Source organism: Coloeus monedula (genome assembly GCF_965178545.1).
Source record: "Coloeus monedula genome assembly, chromosome: 28".
NCBI lineage: Eukaryota > Metazoa > Chordata > Aves > Passeriformes > Corvidae > Coloeus > Coloeus monedula.
Window position 1 is genome coordinate 4,576,237 of NC_138808.1, and position 25,049 is coordinate 4,601,285.

Below are 25,049 nucleotides of genomic sequence, written 5' to 3' on the forward strand. Positions count from 1 at the left end.
TTACACAAACCTTCCCTTGTTGCCTGCTTGGTAAAAGGCTGGAATGGGACGCAAATCCAGGTGTTTGAAGGAGAGAGAGGCTCCAAAGGGGCAAATCCCCGATTTCGTGCTGCTGGAAGTTTAAGAATGAAGTGTGGGAAGAGACATCTGTGGAGGCAGGAACCACAGGTCGTGCTCTGAGACACAGGAATGAGGGACAGGACATGGGGAACGGCCTCAGGCCGATCAGGGCAGGTTTATGTGAGGTATTAAGAGGGAATTCTTTACTCAGAGGGTGGGCAGGCCCTGGCACACGGTGCCCAGAGCAGCTGCGGCTGCCCCTGGATCCCAAGGCCGGGCTGGCCGGGGCTGGGAGCAGCGTGGGGCAGTGGAAGGTGTCCCTGCCCAGGGCAGGGGTGGCACGGGGTGGTCTGCAAGGTCCAACCCCTCCTGAGAACGCGTCTCTCAGTTAACTCCGCTCCTCCTCTTGTCCCCCCCCCCCTCTGTTGCAGGGCCGCTGCATCAACTTCACCCGGGTGAAGAACACGGAGACCCCCCCCAAATACCCCCTCAACAACTCGTACCCCTCCGCGCCGCCCCCGGCGCCCATCTACACCCCGCCGCCCCCCGCCCCCATCTACAGCCCGCCGCCCCCCAGCTCCCCTCACGCCCCCTCGCCCTCCTCCACGCTGCCCCCGCTGCCGCCGCCGCCGCCCCAGGCTCCCCCCCCCGGCCGGGCGCCGCCGCCGTCCCGGCCGCCCCCCCGCCCCACGGCCTGAGGGCCGCCCCCGCCGCGCCCCTGCCCAGCGCCCTCCCAGCAGGACTGCGCCTCACCCCGCTGGGGCCCGGGCCCGCCGCGCTCGGGGATGGGCGAGCCCAGCCCCGGCCACCCCGCAGCCGCCTTCTCCTCTCGTTTTCTGTCGTTTCTCGAACCCCCCCCCCCCTCACCCCTCCGCCCCGAGCATCAGTGCCGCCAAACTCTCGGCGCAAGGAAAGCCCAGAGACTGCGGGGACGCGGTGAAGAACTCCAGTGCCGTCCCAGCAAGGCCGCGCCGCCGCCCGGTCCCCGACACCTCCCTGTGCCTTACCACGGTGAGCCCTGGATTCATTGGGAAAAAGGAACGGGTAACTAGAGCAAGCTCTGTGCAAAGGAAATTTCTCTCCGGGGAAGGACTGCAAAGGACTCTTGCCGGTGCGGAATCCCAGCCAGCGACCTGGGGCTGACAGGGACACACGGGACAGCGACCGCCCCTCGCTGCCAGCGAGGAGCGACAGCAGCAGCTCTGCAGGTGCAGGAACGCAGAAACCTGGGCAGAACTGGGGACAGGCAGCTGTTCCCACGGACCAGGAACTGCAGACGGGAAGGTGTTGTCACCTCCGAGGGTCTGGAAAGGAGAAGGGGGTGTGGATTGGAGGATGTTGGTTTGTGGAAGTGCAGGTGAATGGAAACAGAGTCACTAAGAAAACGGATTGCATGGGAAAATGAACCCCATCCCTGAGGACAAGGAATAATTGAGGACAGGTCAGCCTTCAGTGTTCCCAGTGGGACAGAGCAGGTCATAACCATTGAGGAATTTGGGAAAGGTGTGGTCAACTGAAGAGTCTTTGCATTCATTTTAGGCAATTCTGTCCATCTAGTCCGTCACTCCACAGTTCTGCAGTGTGATTTAATGCTGGTTTCCTCTTAGAAGGGAAGGACTCTGGATGTAAACCAGAGGTTTGGTGTCTCGAGTTCCCTAAATCCAGCCCTGCTTGGGCTCCTTGTTGCCGTCAGTTTGAAATGGTTGCCACTGATGCGTCCCTGTTTTTCTGTAAATTGAATTCTTTCACCTTAAAAATGTTTCCACGTGGATTGTTTTGTTTTGTTTTCCTTTCCTAAATAAGTAGCAGATGCCTCCCAGCTCGGAGTGAAGAAGAGCCAGTGTGCTTACTCACTCTTGTCAGCTCTCACCAGCATCACTCCTATTAGCGGTTGTTGACTAAGGCAAACCCCCTGGGACAGGCCAGATGGGAATCAGTCTGCCAAGAAATGCACTGGCTGCATTTCTCCTGCTTCCTCCTCACCTTCAGGGGACCCCCAGCACATCCCACAGCACCTCCTGCACACTCCTGTATCCTACAGCCATCCTGAGCACCTGCCTGCAGCCCAGGGCAAGAGCCAGGGGAGGTCCCTCAGCCCTTCAGACAGAGCTCCCTGATTGCCCCTCGGGATCAGTTCTCACAAAACCCTCTGTGGAAATCTCACAGGAGAGAAACCACCTTTGTAGCTGCAGTTCTGTGAGTAGCGAAGGGGTCTCATCTCATTTTTTACCAGATAAAGAAATGCTTTGCCAAGTACTTCCTTCAGTGCTTTTGGAAATATCAATTCTAGCTTTTCTAGCAAAACAAGAAAAAAAAAAAAAATCTCAAGTAGGAAAGGGGACAGAGGAAAGAGACTCAGTGGAGACCTACCCTGGACTCCTTTGGGTAAGGACAGCAGGGAACCCTTGGCACGAGGCTCTGGGTCTCTCCCTCCCTCTGCTAGGTCAGGGTCAGCTCTTAGGTGAGGTAAATCCATCAGTCCTGAGGTCCTGGGACTGAATCCCAGGCCGGGGCTGTGCTCCCCAAGGCCCTTTGATCCCCCCACTGTTCTGTCTGCGGGCAGCACGGAGCAGTCCCCGACCCGGAGCAAATTCCCCTTGTGCTGCTCCCACAGGATGATGCTGGCGGTGGGAGGGGAAGCTTTAACACCCCCTCTCAGACTGGGATGGGCTCCCTCGTGGATGGACGGGACCTGGTCAGGCAAAGAGCTGCTTGCTTCGGTTTGCTTTGGTTTCACGGTGGAAGGTGTGAAAACTGGGAGTAGTGTAACACAGGATCCATGTCCCCAACACATCCTCAGCATTTCAAAAGCGTTTGGGAAGGAAATTGGTTTTCAACAATACAGCATTGAGAATTTTATTTTTTTAAGCGTCAATTAGCCAGTAAGTTGGTTAATTAACCAATTAACCAGTAAACCTCCTGCTAGGGGAAATAGGAGTGTATTCTCCATGACTTCTTTGTAGATATACGTAGAAATTCTCATTCTCCCCAAACTAAGGGGGAAAAAAACCCCCACCGATTTAAAGAAGCAAAATAATGCCTAGATCAGGCTAGAAAAATCAGGATTTTCAAGTGCTCCCTTTGTAATCATCCAGTTTAAGAAAAAAATCAAGCTCCAAATTTTTGTTGTACATATTGTTGCTGCATGCTTACCATATGTTAGATGGAAGCATTTCCTATCCGTTGTGGATAAAAGAACATTTTTCAAGTTGTAGTAAATTATTATAAAGCCAATGACATTTCATGGCATGTTATCGTATCAAGCTGTGCTTGTTGTATTTTTTCTTTATGGTTGTATTGCTTTTTTTTTTTATAAATGTACAAATATTTCCTGTAGTGACGAGCACCTGTTTTACATGGCATTAATTGGGGCACTGCAGCTCCCGGCTACTCAGGCCCTCGATCCATCGGCGCAGGGTTTTTTGCACGTGGATCTGGGTGGGATCTGGCTGGAGCTCCTGAAGAAAACCCACACGACTCTGCAGAGGATTGGCCTTGGTGACCCTTCCTAACGTTCCCAGAAAAATTAGAGCACGTCTGGTGGTGAATTTTGTACCTGGTTTGTATTTGGGAAGGAATTCTTCCCTGTGAGGGTGGGGAGGCCCCAGAGCAGCTGTGGCTGCCCCTGGATCCCTGGCAGTGCCCAAGGCCAGGCTGGATGGGGCTTGGAGCAGCCTGGGACAGTGGGAGGTGTCCCTGCCCATGGCAGGGGTGGCACTGGATGGGATTTAAGGTCCCTTCCAACCCAAACGAGTCTGGGGTTCTGTGATTTAGGATCAACCTAAATCTGGCTGCAGAAATGGCTCCCAAAAGTACCTCACATGCCTTTAAAAGCCACTCTCCCCTTATGCTGCACCCTAAAGATTAATTTAGGAACTTAATGGAAGAGTAAAAACTTGGTCCTGAATTCAAACCAGCTTCCAGTGACAATTAATGCTATGTAAATGAGGTCGAATTAGCTGGAGCATCCTCCACTGCACTGTGGTGCCCTATGTACTCTCTGTCTATAAACCTTTCCCAGTCCACACCAGCCAACCTTTAATTAAATGTTCATTCCAGACCAAAAGGAGCTGAGTGGTGCCACAGCCAGCTCAGGGACCCCAGCAGGTCTCACCAGCTGCACGTGCTCCAGTGAGGGCTGGTGTGAGCAGCAGTTCCCAGATGTCTGATGGCACTGAACAAACAAGCAGTTGTTTCATTTGCTCCTTGATTCCTCCCCTTGTTTCTCATTCATTCAAAACTTTCTGTCAGTGCCTGGCAGCCTCCAAGGGCTGAGCAGCAGCGCTGGACAAAGGTTCAGACCTTTGTTATTCAGACCTTATTTTATTTTACTTGCCCAGTGTTACCAAGTGTTGCTGGCTGTACTTTGAAGCGCTCACCCACACGAACTCTGTGGTCACCTGAATTCTCTCTCTGCTCCCTGGTGTGTGAAGGCATCTTCTGTGACTGTTTATTCTGGGGAAGGGGCATGTCTGGCTCTGAGGGCTCTGGCAGGATTTGGGAACGTTGCCTTGTTTGTGGTGCTGGTGCAGGGGAGGAGGAGAACGGTCCCTGTTTGGATGCTGAATTTCGCGTTGCCAGGGCTGTGCAGTGATGTTTTACTCCCTCTGTTTGTTGCATGTGTCACTTGTTAAATTCAGTCATTACTCTTGCTGACCTTGATGTTATTATTAAAGAACTACACAAATCTCTGCTGGGCTCTGAACAATTCCTTGCCAAGGCAAAGCAAATCCTGGGCAACAGATTCTCATAAACTGGTTTTTCATTACCCTGGGGAACTCGAGCTTGGTGATTTTCTTCCCAACAGCCCAGAGCACTTCTGACACAAAAGCTGTTTTCTTTGGGATGTGACAGGAACCTTCACCAGAGGTGCCTCTAACAGGGCACAGCCACTACCAGGAATAACCAAGCTTAGCTACCCCAGCTCATCCGGATTTTGATATGGTTGTTCTGATATTCCATGGAGCGTGAAGAAGTTCAGCCTCTGGCTCTGGGTCCAGCCAACACCTGCCCAAGCTCACAGGCTTTACCTTCCTCTGCAAAGGTGAGCTGGCCGTTCCCTCAGCACATCAGACCCTGCATGTCTGGACTCAGCCTGCTTTTTCCTTCCCGTGTTTGGTTTAAACCAAACTTGTACCTGGAGAATGCCAGAGGGAAGTCGCAGTGCTCAGCAGGTCCTGCTGTCACTCAGACAAAAGGTGTTTTTTAAATGGAGACTCCAAGAAAATCTCAGTTGCTTTGCTCGGAAGGGGTCAGGTGAAAAAACCCAAGAAAGTTACACCTGAGCTTAGCCCAAGCTCAGAAGGGACGATGCAGACCCGCTCTGATGGCAGCTCTGGGTCAGTCAGGGCAGGGAAATACACAGAAGTGGCTGCCCAGCTCTGCTTAAAGAACCATTGCTGGTCTGGGGAGACAAAACCGGGAGAACACGGGGACCGGGGCAGGCTGGATTGCCTTTCCCTCAGCTCCAGGAACCCCTCGGCCCCCAGGGAGCCCCACTGCGCTGCCACCACGGCACCAGACCAGGACAGGGCAGATGTCCCCAGGCAGAAGGTTTATTTTGGAGCCAAGTGTCCCCACAGCATCACAGGGACACGGCCGGTCCGTGGGCACCCCGAGCCTGGGTCGTGGCCGGCAGCTGGACCCAGTGGGAGCAGGGCTGGGCTCCCAGTCCGGTGCTGAGGGCACTGGGGGGCTCGGGGAGGGGTCTGGGGGAGACTGGGATGGGGCTGGAGCAGCTGCAAGGAGCCAAATGGTGGGTCCTGGCTGGGCCATTTGCAGGGATTCCTCTTTTTTTGTGCTGAGGCTGCAAGGGAGAGGCCACTCGGCCACACAGTTACAGCTCAGGGGGCCCAGGTGGGCTCAGGAAACAGCCCCCGGCCCTGGTTGTGTCTGGGGGGCTGTTCCCAGGGCTCTCCCTGCCAGTGAATCCTGCTTGTTCTTCCAAAGGCTCATCTGCCCTGGGAAAGCTGAGGAGCTCCTCACTTGGCAGGGAAAGAAATTGCTTTTTTCTCCCTAAATTTGGCAGAGAAAGCCCCATCTGAGTCATAGATAAGGGTTTGTGTGCGGCTGATGGAAACGCCAGGGGGACTCAGACACAGCATCCTCTGCTGTGGTGCTGCTGGAGGGTGTAATGCATCTTTTTATTTCAGAAACAGCTATAAAATGACTTGTAAAAATAACACGAGCTATAAAATAAATCACCCTGGATGCAGACTGTGGCTGAAAGTCTGTAGCACATTGCCAGAACTTTTAGATTATTTAAGTATTTTTTAATACTTAAATGTTTTGAAGGGTCCTTCCTGGTAGTGTGGGAAGGAAAAATATCTTGGAAAGGTGCAGAGCACGAGGGAAAATGTTTTCTCATGCCACAAGGTCAGTGCAGTTGTCCCCCAAGGTGAGGTGTCCCTGATGGTGAAGGACTTGTCCCCTCCACCCAGGGGACATCCTGGCTTGTGCTGATGTGGCCAGAGCTGCAGCCCGAGCAGGGAATTCTGTGGCTCTTCACAGACATTAAATAGTGGGGCCTTTTCCAGAGCTGGAGGAATTAACAGGGATGGAGAAACCATAGCGTGCAAAAATACCACAGGGAGTGGAAAACTGAACTTAGCAATGAGGTAACTCCTACTCGCAGGAAAGCTGGGGATTTCTAAATTCCACTTTCCATTCCCATCTCAAATCCTCTCTGGCATCCCCTCTGGGTGTGTGAGTCTTCAGCTGCCTCCAGGAGATGCTTTGTGCTTCTCCCCTGCTGCCTGTGAGACCCTGTGGTCAGTGTGGGCTCACCAGGGAGCAGGGGTGTCGGGATCCTTTCTCGAGGTATTTCTTACTCAATGGAAAGTCTCTGGGAAAGGAAAAGCCGGGCAGGAATAGGGAATGTCTGCATTCCTTCAGTCTGTTCCTGGTGACATGTGAAACGTGAGCACCTCTGGCCTTGACAAGCTCTGCCTGCCAGTCAGCATTCCCATGGAATATCCCATCTTGCCATGGCTGTGACCTGTGGGGGCAAATCTGGAGCTGTTTGAAAGAAAAGCTGGGAAAATCCTCTGGGAAAGTGAGATTTTTTGGCTCTGCAGTGCCTGGGTTCAGACAGGATGAAAATTTCTGTACATTGCAGATGCTCCTGACTGAAGGGGAGGAGGCTGGGATTGAGTCCCAGGTTTTATTTAAGGTGTGGGCACTTGTGAGCCTCTGAATACCTTAAATAAAAGGATGAAAGGATGAAACACCTGGAAATGCCCTCCCCGTGTGCAGGCCCCACCCTCCCTGCTCTGAAGGGCTGCAGTAACCACAGCAGCGGCAGATGTGGAAAAACAACACTGGGAATGAGTGGGGGGTATTTTCAGCTGTGTCTAAGGCAGGGCAGGGAGGGAGCCAGCCTGGGCTGCAGGGGCAGCATTCCACAGACTGCCAGAGCTGGTGCCACGGGACAGAACTGGGGAGCTTCTGCTTTGGTGTGAGCTTGACAGTTGTTAACTTTTTGGGGGTAGGGTGAGTGGGGGCGTGCGATGCTGAAAGTAAAAGTGATCCCAGCCGCCTGTCCCACAGCCTGTCGTGGAAACTGGAGAGGTTTCCAGTTGCTAAAAATGTATTGAAATAACTGCAGCAGCATCAGACAGCTTCTTGTTTGTTTTTTCAAACAGCCCAGCTCAGAAGGTCAAATTCTGAAGTCATCATCACTTGTCTGCCTCTGCCTGTCCCTGTCTGGGGAGGGATTGGGGTGGCTTGGGCCAGGCTGCTCCTCCAGCCTGAGATAATCCAGCAAAAATAATCGACTTGCAAAATAAAATAAGTCTGGTTTTTCATTAAGGAAGGACGGGGAGGCACATAACCTGTCAAGGGTGAGAGTTGTTGGCAGAGCTGTGACTTGTGTCCTGGGTGCTCTGAGACATTCCTGTGACAACAACTCCTCCTCCAGACATGACAGCAAACCCTTGTTCTCTCCTTTGCAGATGTAGGAGAATCTCATAAGATGCTTTTTGGGAGACTGAGGAAATTTGCATTGACCCAGATAAGGCAGAGAAATGCAGTTTTAATTCCTGGCTGTGGCAATGGGCGACCTGAGGGTACATGGGACACCCTCAGCCTTCAGAGGCAAAAAAAAACCCAGAAAAAGTGTTCAGCAGTTTTGTTCCTGGGACAGTGGGAGGTGTCCCTGCCCATGGCAGGGGTGGCACTGGATGGGCTTTAAAGTTCCTTCCCACCCAAACCATCCCAGGGTCCCATGATTTGCATCATCCCCCAGGTTCCTGCAGCTGTGCTGGGTTAAACCCCCTCAGTGCCTGGTGGCATCAGCCACAGGGGTCCTGGTCCCCACCTGTGCCTTCTTCCAGCCTGGATGTTCCTGTTTGGTTGATTTGCCCCTCTCCAGGATGGGCTGTGGGGGGGGGGTCTGTCCCTCACTGACAGCGTCTGCCTGCCCTGAGGAACAGAGGGAGCTGTGTCTGGGGACAGCTGCTGGTGCTGGAGGTGCTGGGGCATCCTGGGGATGTTTTATGGAACAAGGACTGCAGGGTTTGGCCTTCACTTTATACCCCTTCCAAAGGATTCTTTCCTGCAACGGCTTGGCTGACTCAGGCACCAGCTGGGCCAAGTGTGGGACCACCCAGGCCAGCAGCCCCATCCACTGTGGCACATTTCTACATTCCCACAACATAAAATTAAATAAGTAAGAAACAGACCCAAATGTGAGGGAGAAAAAAGAAGGCACAAACTGCTGGACAACAGCCAGAGAATCCATTGATTCAGTAGGATAAACACAGATCTTTGTGGGGAACAGCAGGTAGGGATCCTGTTGGCTTAAGGGGTCTTTGATTATTCAGGGTTAGCAGGCAGAGGTCGGGAGCACCATGAATAATTCACAGTGAATCCAAATGTAGGTTTGGAGAAGGAACTCTGACACCTCTGAGCTCCCACAGCAGAACAGCTCTGGAACCAGTGTGAACAGGGGAAATCACAGAAATCCCTGCGTGGGATTGCCGGGGGGGAGGAAACTTCCCACTGGCTCCGGGGGTGGGCACGGGGCAGGACATGAGGGACACGAGGGACACGGGTGGCACCACCGGGGGTGTGCAGGGCAGAGCTCCTGAGCTTCTTCTGGGAGATCTTCACCTCTCCATGTTTGCTGCAGTACTTAGGGGAGGAGAATGCTGAGTCCCCAGAGGAAACGTTTGCGTTTCTCTACAGAGTAATTCAGATCAAGGCTTTAAACAAGGGAGATTTATTTGTTGTATTTGTCTGTAAACAACAGCAGCAAATTATTTATCTGAAAAAAAATATTTACTGCAAACTGTAGTCGGGAAAAACTGAAAAATAAACAATTTTTTCCCCCTTCTCTCTGCCCCCCCTTTTTTTTCCTTTCTTTTTACCAGAGGCATTTTTGAGGTCTAATGCATTTTTCAAGCTGACAATGGTTACTTTATGCTCTGCTGCAGACATCTAAAGCATCTTGGCAGAGTCACATTTACAGACAGCCTTATGGATCCCTTCTCCAGAGGCCTGATCCGATGGGTGCTCATGGCTGGAGGCTGTGGCATGGTTTCTCTGAGTGTTTCCTCCCCAGTTATCCCAGTGACAGCTGGGAACAGCCGTGGTCCTGCAGTGATGGGCTCCTCCTGCTCAGGAGCTCTGCTGCCACCACGAATGGTCCTGGTCCTGGTCCTTGGTTCATCCCTGCTGCAGACAAACCACTGCAGGAGCTAAAGGAGTTCAGTGCAATCCTCTTGAATAACTCTGAGCTGAAGCACCAGAGAAGGGGTTTGAGTTCATTTGGGGCGGTTGCAGCCGGCGGAGCCTGTCAGGGAATTCTCTGAGATGTTCCTTTCCCTGTGGTCCCCGCTGTGCTTGGAGAAAATGCCTTTGGATTCAAGTGATGCCAACTCCTTCTGGGCTCAGCTCGGCTCCGCTGAGCTTGCACAGACCTCGGAGAGAGGGATGCCACCACCATGGGGACAGGAGCCCGTGGGAATGGGGACCCCGGCCCTGGGGGTTCCTCCCCCTGTGGCTGCAGGAAAGGACAGAGCAGTGAACTGCTCGTGTCCCTCACACTCCCCTCCTCTTCCCATCTATTTCCTGTCCAAAAATTCCTGACCGCTTTTCCCCTGCCTCTCTGCTGTTGTTGGAACATGATTTAATCACAGTGAGGTCCGCGGGGAGACAGCGAGGCAGCATCAGCTGCACTGGGGCTGTCTGTCTGTCTGTCTGTGTCTGTGTGTCCGTCTGTGTGCCTGTCTGCAGCCAGCTCGGTGATAAATCACTGCACTGGAACCTCAGGATGTTGGTTTGGGTTGGGTTTTTTCCCTCCTCCTCCTCCTCCCTCTCTGCAGCCGGGAAGGGATGAGCTGTGGGATGCTCCGTGTGCCGAGCCCAGAGCGCTGCAGTTTGTGATGCACGAACGCTGAGGGATCCCAGAGGGATCCCAGAGCTGCTTCCCGTGCTCCAGGGAGCGGGGAGGAGGCTGCTGGAGGAGCTCAGGGATCTCTGGCCCCGGCAGGAAGGGGGATGCTGCCTCGAGCAGCAATGCCTTGCAGAGCTGCACCAGTTTGCAGCAGGAGGGGAGCTGCTGGTGCTGCTGCAGGAGCAGGAGGGGCTGGGCCTGCCCTTGGACACGCTCTGCGCTGTCGGGGCTTTGGTTTTGTGCAAAAGCATCAAAGCTTTTCCCAGCTTTGCTTTGTCAGTCCAGTTGGGGCTGGTGCAGCCTGGAACATTTTTGCACTGTATTAATTTTTAAATGCACCCCCGTCAGAGGAGCTGATTCCCGCTGGGCTCCCCGTGGACACCAAACCTCTGCTCCTCTGCCTCCCTCGTGGGCTTGGAGTTTCCTGAGCTAGTCCTGTGGGAGGTGCTGGGTTTTCTCTACTCCCAGCAGCTCGCTCTGGACACCTCAGCGGGTTTTGGGGTTGGGTTGGGGTATTTTTGACGAACTGTCCTTGTCCCCATGGGTCTGGTGTGTTGAGCAAAGTGCAGGACTGTCCAGCCAGGTTCTTGTGGCAAAGCCACCACCAGGACTGAAGGCCCAGCCCTCAAGCTTTGTCTGAAGGAGACACAAGGGGGGAAATCTGAGTCAAAGCCCTCAGAACTGTCACTGAACAGGGAAAGAAGGGGGAGCAGGGAGGAGCTGTGAATTTGGCTTTGTTTCCTGGGCTGCAGAAGCCAAGAAGGGAAGGAACCATCCAAGAACAGACAAACTGGCATTTCTAAAGCAGAGCACTCCGCTTTTGGCATTTGCTCTAAAAATCAAGACAATCTTTGGAGCTTTTTATTGTTTAAAACCTACAAACAAGACAAGAACTTCAGTGCAAAACACAAGCAGTGAGCAGAGCAACCTCTGTGTCACCCACCCAGGGGTGGCTCCGGGCTTTGTTCAGTGCTACTCACACTCAGGGTGCTGGGCTGGGCTGTGGAGCAGAGGGGACCAAGACTGGAGCCTCGGTGGGACCAGGGCTGGTGTCACCCTTGGGATGGCATCATCCTTGGCATAGTGCCACCCTTGGGATGGCATCACCTCTGTGCCAATGTCACCTTTGGGCTGGTGTCACCCTTGGGATGGTGTCACCCCAGGGCCAGTGTCACCACAGGTCTGGTGTCATATGAGGGACGGTGTCACCCCAGGGACGGTGTCACCCCAGGGCGCTCTCTGGCTGTCCCCGCTCACCCCTGGCTCCTGCTCCTCGAGGCCCTCGGGCGCTGCAGCAGCTCCGGGGGCAATGCTGGTGCTCAGTCTCTGGAGGCAGCGATGCGATCGACCTGCAAAAGGGACAGGAGCCATAAAAACAACAGCCCTGGGACAGGGAATGATCCCCCTGCAACAGGTGCAGGAGCCATGAAAACAACAGCCCTGGGACAGGGAATGATCCCCCTGCAACAGGGGCAGGCAGCCATAAAAACAACAGCCCTGGGACGGGGTCTTTGGCTGCTCGTGGCATCGATCCAGCACCACTGCGGTGTGGGGAATGAAAACCCCTGGATTTGAGGGGCCTTAGACACGTGGTAACACAAACGGGAGGGGTGTGACATCCAGAGCGCTCCTTGGGGAGATGGGGCAGATTCCAAAGTGCAAAGGATTTAGGAGCAGGTTTGAGCTCTTGCTTTGTCTCTCCTGCTCAGCAGGAGCTGTGCCCTCAGTGGCACCTTGCACTGCACAAAGTGGCATCTGGTGGCTGAGCAGTGGCCTTTCCAGCAGGGGAAAGGTCAGATGTCTTTCTCTGGGAGAGATGATTGCCCCCAAATGTCTGCCTCCTTCCCCTTTCACTGTGCTGGGCTTCACCCAGGTGAGACCCAGCCTGCAGGTGCTTCCTGAGCCCATTCCTGCCCCTTTCAGCTGAGCCAGCAAAGCCTGGGACAAACCTTGGGGTTGTGATCAACCCTTGTTCCTGGCTGGCAGCACCTGGAGCAGAATGAGAAGCAGATGACTTCAGCCCCTGCTGATCCCTGTCCCAGCTCCTGTGTCCATACAGCAAAAATTCCTCCCTAATCCAGCTGCTCCACTGCATGCAGGTGCCTCTGGACCCCCTCAGCCCCTGTCTGGCTTGGCTGGGGTCCTGCAGAGACATCCTCAAGCCACTTCATTCATCCACAGAGGCACTGGATTCATCCAACACTTCAGGCTCTGTCTGAGCCTTCCTGAGGGCCCGAGGGAGGGGACGTGGCTGTGCCAGGCTCAGGTGGAGAGGGGGAGGATGAGAACTGCCATCCTCTGTCAGCAAGGGCTGGCACACACCTTCACTGGGTCTCAGAAACCTGTCTCTCCTCATGGTGTGGTTCAGTGGGAGTTTCCTGCGTGCGTCATGCCCAGCTTTGTGCAGGTCTGAAATCCCCCCTAAACTCCAGCAGGTGAGGGCCGGAGGCTCAGGCTCGGTGTTGTGTCACCAGGGAGGCTGGAGGTCACCTCTGAGAGTGACCATCCTGCCCTGGTGTGGGGCCCGTGTGCCTGGGCTCTCCTCAGGCAGGGCCAGCTGGGGCTGTCCGGGCAGAATTTTCCTTGTCAGCAGTTCCAGGGCTGGGCTGGGCAAAGCCTGGGGAAAGGAGCTGCTGCAAGGAATGCCAGCAGGGATGAGAGTCCCTGCCATGGCCCCGAGTGGCCCCCGAGTGGCCAGTGGCCACAGGGGCCATTCTGTCTGTGCTGGGCTCATGCTGGAGAGGTTTGGTGGCTGCAGCTGGCTTTTCCCACCCACCCCCTGTACTGGAGGGTGGCTCTGGTTACACAGCCAGCTTCAGGTACCTCGTGGGGTTTGTGTCCCCCTGTGCAGGCCCTGAGTTCGGCCCAGCCCCCCCAGCCTTTCAGGGCTGCTTCTTGTACAGGAAAGGTCTTTGACAGGAGAAGCCTGAGCTGCTCCCTTTGTCTAAGAAAGTCAACGCTGGAGTTTGATGCTGCGCCCCTGGAGAAGCAAAGGGCCCTGAGGAAACCAATCCCTGAATGGCCCAGCTGGAGGGGGGGGGGTTTCAGCGTTTTGTCACCGTGGGATTCCCTTACAAAGCCACCCAGGTGTGTTTGAGCCCTGACCAAGCCCTGAGCCCCCAGCGTTGGTCTGACGTGACCCCCACGGTCCCAGCTCAGCCTTACCCACGCAGGGCTCTTCCTGGGAAAAGAAGCCACGAATTTTCAGCAGTTGTGGAATGTGAGAAACGCTCACCGAGCACGGGGCAGGTATGGGCTGTGCTGACTGCAACCTTCTCAGTGATAGAAAAGGGGTCATTAAATAAGAATTAAGGAACAGAAGGTTGCAGGAACTGTTCTGCCTTAGGGGGATTTGATAGGCTTTCCACAGAGTGGAAAAAATCGGTTAGGAGAGGGCAGGTGAAATGCAAAAAATGAAATACAGGCTGAATCTCTGACCTGAAAAGAGCCTGGCTGGTCAGGAGAGGGGCAAGTTAAGCCCCGAGGTTTTCCGCTTTGTACATCCAGCCCTTAACTTCCACAGGGGCTACACCTGTTCTTAATGGATTTAACTGAAGACCAGTAATTCCGTTTGTTTCATGTAGGGCACTTGATTTTATTCAAAGGGTGAGATACAAAAAAAGTAAGCAAAGAGACAAAACCCAAATTATAAAACACTACAGACAAAAGTAAGACATCTTCTGCATACAGCACACGACAGGAAACACGGTACAGTCTGGTCCCCACAACCCAAGCCAGCTGGATATGTACAGCAGAGGCAGAGAATCTACAAGGGAGGAAATGTGGGTTTGCCACTCAAATGTCTATTTACAGAAACTGAATTGAAGGCAAATAGTTTTGTTTTTTTTTCAACCCAAATACTTCTGTTTCTTCTTCTTCCTGTTTCTGATGAAGAGGAGGGACTCCATGCTTTGAGGCAAGTTTGGTACATTCAGGTAGGATCCAAAATTAGCCACAGCTAAACACCGATGTGCCACTGAAGCCACTTAATTTTAGTCCCTCCCTCCATCCAACACGGCCACCAGGCACCTGCTTGTGGCATCAAGGACTCCTAGGGACAGCCAGGAAGGGGAAAGGCCCAATTCTGCACTGGTGTGGGTTTGACTTGTGCCTTTGGATGCTTCACTCTGCAGCTCAACCAGCCCCCCGTGCCTGGGCTGGGCTTAAGGCTCCACACTGAGGTTTTGCATGAGGCCCACGAGCTCCATCCCAGGTGGCTGGGAAAGGCTCTGGGTGAAGCTTTTGGCTCTCTCAGCACAGGGGGCTGAGCCTGACCCAACACAGGGAGTCCAGGCAGCTTTTGGGACAGAAGGGCCACAGCAGACGGCCCTGCCCAGGGCCAGCCACCCAGGCACTGCTGGGGGCTCTTGGTGAGAATGTGCACAGACAGTGCTGACTGTGACAAATCTGGGAAAAAACTGTCCACAGCCCTTCTGCAGCAGGGCTGGGGGAAAAAAACCTTTCTGGCTACAGCATATTCCATGTGCAGCTCAATTTGTGTGTGTGTGGAATCTTCCCAGCAGTGTGAAATCTGTCTGAGAACTACTGGGCAGAAACATATGCTGAGCTGGGAGCTCTCTGGTCTTTGGAAATTAAAACCCCCCAAGACCTCAGGGCTTCCCTTGAGTCTCTGCAGGTGAGGAACAGAGTTATTTATACCAAAATAAACTGTGACCAAAGCAGGCAGAAATAGGAGCTGCTATTCCAGATGGCAAAAGCCTTTCTCTGTATTTACCTGTGGCTCAATTTTAGAGACAGGGCTACTGAATTTTTCAACATCTCAGTGAGGAAGGAGAGAATTTTACTGGCTCAGTAAGCAAAACATTCATTTGGGAGAGCAGAAGACTGGCTGTTAATAAATACCACGAGACATCCTAAAAGTTTTCTACGGAAAAGAGAAACATCATCTGTTCATCGAAATGCAACACGTGGACAAAATGAGGTAAGGAAAGCTAAAAAGAGTCCTTTGTACATTCTCACTTCACACTGCATGGCAACAACAACAACGAGATGCTTTAACAGGTTCCCTGCTACGCTCAGCAGAGAAATTCTTCACACAGGTGTGCTCCAGAGCATCCTTTGAGACCGAGCCTACAACATCCATCAGCCTCACTGCAACAGCTCCGAGCCCTCAGATTTGGCAGACAAGAGTTTGACACTCCAGGCAGTTTGCTGGCAGAGGTGGGGGTGGGCACTACCTGTTCCCCTGACCCATCAGTACCCCCAGCTACACGGAACAAGGATTTGTCTGGCACAGCACAAACCCAGAGAGCTCAGCACGAGCTCTGCAGCTCCACCGACACGGCCGTGTCACAGCGGACATTTCTGACTCAGACTCCTGTTCTTTGGTCCTCTTTGTACACAACTTTCACAAATGTCTAACAGCCTGCACTAACAAACTTCTGCTGAGCAGCAGCTTGTGTTCACAGGGGTGTCTGCCCCCCCTGCCCACAGGCAGCCCTCTGTGCAAGGCAGGGTAAAAGCAATGCTGGCTGCAGGCGGGGAAAAAGGGCATCGGTTCCAAAATAATTCCCTTGTGGGGCTGTTTCAGAACAAAGGATGGGGACACTGCACATCCCTGTGCCAGGAGGATCCAGGGGGAGCCCGGCCTGGATCCAGCCCTGCACAGTTTCTCTTAAGCAAGCTGGAGGGAAGAGGAAGAGGAGGAGGAGCAGGAGGAGGAAGAGGAGGACCTGTCTTCCACCTGTTAGCACTGAACGTGCCTTGTTTTTTCCTTAAGGACAATTATCATCCTCCAGTGAAGCAGGGAGGGCTCCTGGTCATGTTTAGGCAGAGGCACAGCTGCCACAGGGCAGTGCCTCACACACACAGCATTTGCTGAACTAAAATGCAGCATTTACTACTTTGTTCTTAAACAGACACTGGCAGCACAATGTGTTCATAAATTAATAATCTGAATATGATAATAAACACATACACTGGCTTTGAGAAGCTGTTTCCAGGCACGCAGCATTTCATTCTCATAATGAAACTGAGCCTTGAGCTGACACTGAACTGCAGTGAAATAGTCCCTGTGGGTTTATACATTGCAGAATTGCTGCAGAGTCTTTGGGAATGCCTTGCTCGGAGCAGCCATGGACCAGCCTGGGTCGTGGCTGTGCAGCACTGGCCCCCTGTGCCAGGGGAACCAGGGTTTGCAGGGTGCTGGGCAGTCCCCAGGCACTGCATCTGCTAAAGCCATTTTTCAGGGCAGTAAATGACCTGGAATATTCACCAGCACCACTTTATACCTGGTAGCATGTTTTTACGATGCCTGTGTAAGGTTAATTCAAAACCCAGCAAGGTGGGAGGAAATTCACCTTTTTGCATTAGGAAATACATAATAACTGCCCTTTGATGACTCGGAAAAAGCCAACTTTTCCTCAGAAAAGTTTTGAGTCCTGAAGGTATATTTTCTGTGTCATTTCTGATTCTCTTCAAGCTTGTTATAGAAATATTACCAAGGTATTTATTTGTGTCATGTTTATGGAGCCTTTTTATCCCCTTCAATTTGAAATCAGCTTAATTTGACACAAGTCACACAAGAACTGCTGCTAAATAAACCTGAGCCCTCGCTGTCATCAGGGGACTTTGGCTAAACAAGCTTCAGGAAGGAGCTTTAGAGCCCTCTCTGCTGGGGAGACACAAGGCAGAAACACACCCAGACCAGAGAGTGACCTGCAGCAAAAAGCCCTGCACAGAGCTGGGACACTCAGGTGTGTTCACAGAGCTGGGACACTCAGGTGTGTTACAATGCCCCAGTGCCCCTTAGTTTGGGGAGAAAACCCTCAGCACTTGTTTTAAAAAACCCCAACCAACCATCAGCAGCAACAGCCACCAGCTCAGGGCAAGCACTGGTCACTCCTCTCTGCCCTCACCCCCACTGGCCAGCCAGTGCTCCCAGTCCCAGCTAGGGCGGGTCCCACTGGCCACACTGGGGTCACACCATGCCGTGGCCACCATGGCTACGAGATTGTCACTTGCTATGTTTTTGGCATAGATAAAATCCTTCTGGAGCAGCGTTCTCTCCTTGGCACATTCACCACGTGCCCAGGAGCGAGGAGGCTGTGACAGCTCAGCTGAATTCCCTCGTGTAGCTGAGGCAGGAATTTACCCAAAGGCTTGTCTGCAGTCTCCTTCACTGGTAGAATATCTGCACAAGCATGACCAGTACCAGCTCTTGTTCCAGGTGTGTATTCTGGTGTCCTGCTTCACTGCCTGAGAGCATGACAGCTGACTGATTAATTCCTTCAGTGGTTTCTCATCAATGACTGGAATGAGCCACATGGGGTAAGAGACAATGACATCAGCTCAAAGTAAAATGGAGGGCCCCTTACCTAGAAGACTCAGCAATCTTTAAGGAAAACCATTTAACATCTTTCATGGAAGTCTGTTGTTCAAAAAAACCCAGAGCTATTGACATAGCATGTGGAATCAATTGGACAATCACTAATGTAATGGAATTATGGTGATCTTACACACAAACAATGATTTAGCAAAATAAGATTTACCTAGGGGGCTTTAAAATCAAGTTATTTTGGTACCAAAAAAAGTCTTTCATTTAATTCCCCTTTGCCCCTATGATTCAGATGATCTTTCACTCTACAGTTACGGACTTGGCCAGATTTCTTGGAAAATCAACCTGCAGAGGGAGGAGAAAGAACAGGCTTGTGAGTATGTACACACTGTTTGTTTGTGTATAACTTTGTAACGTGTGGAATGTCTGTTCTGTGTTTCAACTGAAAACAATTCAACATATTCTCATGTTAATTTAGGATAATCAGTGCAGAAAAAAGTCCACAACCTTAATTGTTACAACTCCTCTCAAAACTAAGGAGGGAGTCCCTTTAGTCCACGTAGTTCCAGTGCTCAAATGATAAGAGGTCACTGATAACAGGTAGAGGCCAGTGTCTGTATTAAGATCAAATACCTAACACCGAACTGTTTGCCAAGCACCCTTGTGAGGGTTGTTGCCTTCCTCTGAGCTCCCTGCCAGCCCTCCAGAACCTGTGAGCTCCTACCACACCAGACACACGTCCCAGCTCAGCTGCACCAGACTCGGCCGCGTGTACTGGGCCTCCTCCCAGTTCTGTACTGGCCAGGACAGTCCTTGGACCTGGGCATTCCAGCAGCTCGAGCAGTCACACAGACACCCCCCGAGCCCTGCAGCATCGCCCAGCACATGGCAGCACACAGAGTGCAGGAGGAAGCAGTGCTGTACTCACATCATAGCCCCTGAGCACGGCGAGGTGGAACGCCAGCAGCTGGAGAGGGATCACACTCAGGATCCCCTGCAGACAGTCCACTGAGTGGGGAACTTTGATTGTTCTTTTGTTGTTCTTAATGGTCTCGATGTCCTCCTTGTCACAAATCACCACAGGTCGTCCCTGCAACAGAGGGGAATGCTGAAGGAAAGCAGGTCTCTGGAAGGTTCTTTCCTCACTTCTCTGCAGAGTGTCAGTGGCAAAATTTATTACTCAATTTAGAACCAAACAGCATCACATCCCCTGGGCAGCCCTGTGGGGTATTTAAGGGTTAAGCAGACCATGCCAGGCTTCTGCAGTTGTTGCAAAACTTGCTCTTGAAATGCCCACAGTACTTACTGAACTCACATGTGGGCAATGACACCGAAGTGAACAGTCTGGGTGTCTGTGAACTGCTCTTCTATTAAAAGCATCACTTCTGATGCACTGCAGACCTTACCAGGCCCTTACCTGCCGTGCAATGACCTGCTGGAGAGCGTTCTGGCACTTGGCATAGGTGTGGTCTCTCATGATGATCATGATCACAGGCATGAGCTTGTCCACCAGGGCCAGCGGGCCGTGCTTCAGCTCCCCGGCCAGGATCCCTTCCGAGTGCATGTAGGTGATTTCTTTTATTTTCTACAGGGGGAAAAAATTCATAAAACTTTGAGCAACATGCTACTTTATTTTTTTTAATCATCTCTGTGAATTCTTGCACTTTGTGAAACTCAGTTCTGGCTCTCCTCAGATCCAAGCAAGTCAGGCCAAAAAACCCAGATCCGAGCAGTGCCCCTGGGCTGGGCTGTTCAGGCCACCAACACTTCCAGCTGTACCACCAAAGCACCACAGCCCTTATGACTTGCCATCAGCCACCACAGCCATCCTCCCAGCCTGACTGGGCAAAGAGGACACGACTGCTTGGCAGTGGGGACAGCACTGACAACAGGAATCTCCTCAAATGTAGAAGCTGCAGTGTATGGGTTTGGAAAGTACACGCTCAGTTTTCAATTTATTGGGGTGCCCAGTTTGTGCAGTAAAGCATTCCCAGCGTGAACATGGAAAACATACCCTTCCAACCCAGTGTAGCCTGTGACATGGGAATCTTCCAGCAGCAGCCTCAGCAATGTCACAGTGACTTTTAGTTACTTGTAATCATGGCACGGTTTGGGTTGGAGGGACCTCAAAGCCCATCCAGTGCCACCCCTGCCATGGGCAGGGACACCTCCCACTGTCCCAGGCTGCTCCCAGCCCCAGTGTCCAGCCTGGCCTGGGACACTGCCAGGGATCCAGGGGCAGCCACAGCTGCTCTGGGCACCCTGTGCCAGGGCCCTCCATTTAACCCAGTGTTGGCCAACACAGCAGAGCCATGGCTGCATTTACAACTGCACTTGCAGCCAGATGTTGCTCCCTGTGCAGAGGTCTGAAGTCTGTGGCTGTGTTTGAGCCAGCTTTAAATAAAGAAATCTCACCAAGGCTCCCTCCAGACACGTGGCGTAGTGGTAGCCACGTCCCATGATGAGGACAGACTTCTGATGGTACAGCTCTGTGGCCAGCTTCTGGATCTCATCATCCATGCTCAGCACTTCTTTAATCAAGTCTAGAGGGAAGGGGAAGAGTCCAGACTGAGTGTGCTCATGTGTGTGCCTCACACTACACACCCCACTCACCCTTCACTCACACAGCCAGCAGTGACCTGTAAAATCCCCGGGCTCAGAGTTTTACTGGTCCAGTTTGGTGGCCTGGAGACACCAGAGAGAACAAGGAATTGTGACAGCCCTGCTGCCCTCCCGATCCCCCCAGCCCCTCTCTGCGGGGTCCAGCTCTGCCCGGGGTCCTACCTGGCAGCCCCTTCAGCCCCCGCATGATCTCCTTGCGCCGCTCCTGCATGGAGATCCTGTCATCGCACATCATCAGGGCAAACATCACCAGGGACACGAACTGGCTGGTGTAGGCCTGGGGTGGGGCACGAGAGAAACGTCACTGCTGCACCAGCCAGGTGATTGTCACCCAGCAGGTGAAATCCTCAGACCAAGTGGCAGCTTTTATTCCAAGTCAGCAGCAAAAACAAACGTGAGTTCACAAGGCAAATCTCACCTGAGCAGATCTCAACAGAGGCACACGATGATCTCCTCATACTCCAGAAGATTCAGACACAACAACCAAGACTTTATATTCTAAGATTCCCTGGTGACTACTAAACCCTATTTTGTGACCGTACCCGTGTCCTCCTTTACTGCAAGTGACTCCTGAGAACACTGGACAAGAGCAGGCCGCTGACTGGAGATGTTTGTTGGAAGCCCACGACAACCAGCCGAGATCTTTTTGGACCACACTCAAGGAACACAAAGGCAGCTGTGATTTCCCACCTCCCTTCTCTAAGAACAGACTCTCCTGAACCTCTCCCCTGAGTAAGGCTCCACTGTCTGCAAGAGCACCCAGCAGCCACATTAACATGCCTGGGCTGTTTAGAATATTCCCAAAAGGAAGTTCTGGGCAACCTGAGGGCAGAAACTTTTCAAGACCCTATTTCATACATGCACAACTTTGGTAACTCCCCACAGCATCAGAGAAAAAATGCCATTTATCTCCAAACTGTAACTGTTGGCCATGTGAAAACAACAGGGACAAACAGCTCGTTCAAGAGTTTCTTGTAAGAGACTCATGAATTTTCCATGATCAAATTCCCCAATGAACTATTAAACTCAAATGTGGTTTTTGGCTGAATTTATGTAACAGATTGACATCATCTCGCCTCTAAATATAACTAAACCAAAGCAGATTTCACCATGCACAAGCACTTCATCAAAATGAAATGCAGCAAAGTAAGTTATTTCATACTGTATCACACATAGCCAGAATAATCCTGTTATCTGGACACAAATAGTAGCTTTCTGTAAAAGACCATTCTCCCATTTGTTAAAAGTATAGTTCTAATATCCCATTTTCTTTGGTAAAGCAGAGCCAGTGAGGGAGTTAGATGCAGACAAAGTTTCCATTATCTTGTCTATTAATTTCCTTTTTCATCTCTGACCTTAGTTTAAACTGAATCTGCACCTCGAGACAAACAATGGCAAAGGGAATTCTGACCTCTTAAGGAATCATTCCCTCTGAGACCCATTTGTTTTCAATGTTTAATGCAGTTTCCTTATATTATTTCATTTTAAAAAGGGACCAAAAAAAAGCCCTTTGCAAGCTCCAGGACAGAGAACACACAGGGTGCTGCTGGTCTGTAACTGCACAACCATCAGCAGCAACAGGTACAGAGGGAACAGGAAGCATTTAACGGGGCCAAGCCCTTCCAGGAGGGGTTCTGGTGGCAGGAACACCAAATAAAATCAGGGAGGGGTGTGGGTTGTGCCCCACCTTGGTGCTGGCCACGCCGATCTCGGGGCCCGCGTTGATGTGCACCCCGCAGTCGGTCTCGCGGGAGATGGAGCTGCCCACGGTGTTGGTGATGCCCACGGTCAGGGCTCCCCTCTCCTTGCAGTACCGAAGGCACATCAGGGTGTCTGCTGTCTCCCCTGGAACACAGGGAAGCACAGGGAAGCACAGGGATGGGGGCTCAGTGCTGCTGCTCTGCTGCCACTGCAGGTGGGAAATGCACCAAGTCCCCAAACGCAGCCCCAGAGGTTTGTGCTCCCTGCAAGCTAAGGAGGTGGCAGCAGCCACTTCAGCCCCAGCACGCTGTGTCTGAACCCTGAACACAGGGCAGTGACACCCAGAAAACACAAAACCTATCCGCAGCATTTGGTGTAAGGAAAAGCCAAGTGTTCTGCTATGGTTTAAAAAAAATGTGTCTTCAAAAAGCCCAGGGAGAACCTGACCATCAGCCCCCCATAGAGAGGATATTCTGAGACATTTGGTACTGAGAAGAAAGAAATTGCTACAGAGGAGAAAAAAATTGCTCCCAAAAGGGTATTTTAACCTGTGGAGATAAAGTAATGACTGGTTTTAGTGTCGCAGCTGAAGATCAGTCATGAAAACCTGAAATGGTAAATGCAACTAAGGGAAAAAAAACGTTTTGTATCGCAGTTGTCCTTGAAAATATGAAGTACTTCATATAAATTCTTTTATGCCTCGGTGTGCCTTTTATCTCCTACTCCATTCCAAGTTAGTTGGATTTTCTGATATTCATGTCTAAGAGTTTCCTTTCTTCTGTGGCTCCAATCCACCATATGGTGGTGCTTTAACTAGAGAACTAAAACTATTCCAAAGGAGCTGTGGAGCTGCCTTCACCCCGAGCTCAGCAGCACTTCCAGTCTGTTGACTGGTGCAGAGAAAGGAAACAAAACTCCTGTTCCACCTGTCAGCCACAGGAGCCCTGCAGCAGCTGCAGCTGGAGGGAGCAGAACCTCCCAGCCCTGGAATCTGAGCGTCCTCCCTCCCATCACCACACACAATCCTGCAGACAGGCACCAGACCTGGCCCTGCTGCCTTCTCCCTCCATTCTGGGCAGGAGGGAGCGAGGCTGGGGAAGGGAGCCCATACCTGACTGGCTGAGGAAGAAGCAGACGTCGTCCCTGAACACGGGGGTGTTCCTGTCCAGGAAGTCGCTGGCCAGCTCCACCATGACAGGTAACTCCGTCAGCTCTTCCAGCACCTGGCGGGTCTGGCACAAGGAGGGGCAGGAAGTCAGGTATTACATCATGTTTATAAAACCAAGTGTTTGCACAAAAAAAGCTTTCTAGCTGCCACACACTGGAAAATATTACTGTTAAAGTCCCACGTGAAAATCAGTGCTGGATTATACTTTAATTACTCAGTAGTGCCCACACTCAAGTCACCAACAACCCCTGTGAGAAGCGACCTTGCTTTGGCACCACCACCAGCCTGTGAGGCCAACCCCTCCCTCAAACGGAGAATTCTCTTAAGGAAGGCTCACAATTATGTAACCCTCCATACAGATTATGCAATACTGGGTGTCCTGAGTGTGTATCAGACTGCAGCTTGAAGACCTCAGAAACCACCACCTACATCCAGGCCAACCAAAAATCCCACCTGGCTCCTGGCAGCCCCTGCCTTGCTGCATTCTGCTCCTGCATCATCCCTCCCCTGCCAGCTGCTTTTTACAACAGAGCAGCCTTTGTTTTCCAAAGCCTTCCACAGCCATGGAAGTCACAGGAACCACTTCCCTAAGTTCAGGTTCATCAGCTTTTATTTCCTTCTGCTGTTGCTGTTAGCTGGAAGTCTGGTATTTGCAGCTTTCACAAGGGTCCTCCTTCATTCACCTGTGTGCACCTGCTTACTCTTAACCTGATTAAGGTTAAGAATCAATCCCTAACCTGAAATCAATCCTTAATCTGCCTGGCACACTCCACACACTCTCCGGGGAGAGCTCAGAGCCTCTTCCAGGGCCTAAAGGGGCTCCAGGAGAGCTGGAGAGGGACTGGGGACAAGAGCCTGGAGTGGCAGGACAAAGGAGAATGGGTTTAAACTGAAAAAGGGTAGACTTAAACTTGATCATTAGGAGGAAATTCTTCCCTGTGAGGGTGGGCAGGCCCTGGCACAGGGTGCCCAGAGCAGCTGTGGCTGCCCCTGGATTCCTGGCAGTGTCCAAGGCCAGGCTGGACGGGGCTTGGAGCAGCCTGGGACAGTGAAAAGTGTCCCTGCCCACGGCAGGGGTGGCACTGGATGGGCTTTAAGGTCCCTGAAACCCACCCCAGCCTGTGATTCTGGCACTGAGGCCAGCCCAGGTCCCAGAGCCCAGCACTCACAGCCACTCCTGCGTGGTAACTCGTGCCACAGGCAATGAGGATCAAACGCCGACACCTCTGGATCTCCTTGATGTGATCCTTCAGCCCACCCAGGTTCACTGTGAGCAACATTGGAGAGGAAAATCAGGGTGGCCAGGTAGGAGAAATTCTCAAGATCACTGATGCTAACAGGGTGTTACCATCTCCATCATCCACTCAGCAAAACACCATCATAAAATGGGATCTTGCCACCAGCACATGGAATTCTGGAGGCACTCTGTGACACACACTTCATCTCACACCAGCAGGGTTTCCATCTCCCACTGCATCACCCACTTCCTCCCCTGTGACTACCATGAGTAACTGCTAGATACAGAGCTGTTGGGAATGAGGGAGGCTCAAGCTCAATTACCAGTGTAGTCATCGAAGTTGACCCTTCCTCTCATCGTATTAACAACAGATTCTGGCTGTTCAAATATTTCCTTCTGCATAAATGAGCTGAAGTTACCTATGAAGAAAGAAAGAAAACAAATTAGAACACTTTACCTCCTGGTAATTGCCATTTTTCCTGTGTATGTAGGGAAAAGCTTGGACCAGGCCAGTTACCAGCTAGAGATTATGAAACTGATACTTATTTTTCTGCCAAAACATCAGCTC

At 52.1% G+C, this 25,049-nt stretch overlaps 2 protein-coding genes across 4 annotated transcripts in view; one reads left to right on the plus strand and one right to left on the minus strand.

Moving 5' to 3' along the window:
- Window positions 1-758, plus strand: part of ANTXR1 (ANTXR cell adhesion molecule 1) — a gene marked incomplete at both ends in the record, with an annotated part of 77,296 nt that extends 76,538 nt beyond the window's left edge. Inside the window, one exon of the mRNA XM_082298386.1 lies at window positions 492-758. Coding sequence (XP_082154512.1) covers window positions 492-758 — 267 coding nt within the window. The remainder of the gene's footprint in view (window positions 1-491) is intronic.
- A 10,560-nt stretch (window positions 759-11,318) lies between these two features.
- GFPT1 (glutamine--fructose-6-phosphate transaminase 1) overlaps window positions 11,319-25,049 on the minus strand; it is a 34,078-nt gene continuing 20,347 nt past the window's right edge. The window contains exons 11-20 of one of the 3 annotated variants that reach the window (XM_082298146.1): window positions 24,805-24,900; window positions 24,414-24,511; window positions 23,188-23,308; window positions 22,063-22,220; window positions 20,538-20,652; window positions 20,378-20,392; window positions 20,169-20,296; window positions 19,171-19,338; window positions 18,682-18,843; window positions 11,319-11,805 (exon numbers count right to left, since the gene is read on the minus strand). In XM_082298146.1, the coding sequence (XP_082154272.1) occupies window positions 11,776-11,805; window positions 18,682-18,843; window positions 19,171-19,338; window positions 20,169-20,296; window positions 20,378-20,392; window positions 20,538-20,652; window positions 22,063-22,220; window positions 23,188-23,308; window positions 24,414-24,511; window positions 24,805-24,900 (1,091 nt within the window). In that variant the 3' untranslated portion in view covers window positions 11,319-11,775. Of the gene's footprint in view, window positions 11,806-14,819; window positions 18,099-18,681; window positions 18,844-19,170; window positions 19,339-20,168; window positions 20,297-20,377; window positions 20,393-20,537; window positions 20,653-22,062; window positions 22,221-23,187; window positions 23,309-24,413; window positions 24,512-24,804; window positions 24,901-25,049 lie in introns of those variants that run through there. The other 2 variants (XM_082298144.1, XM_082298145.1) reach the window with 2 other exon arrangements.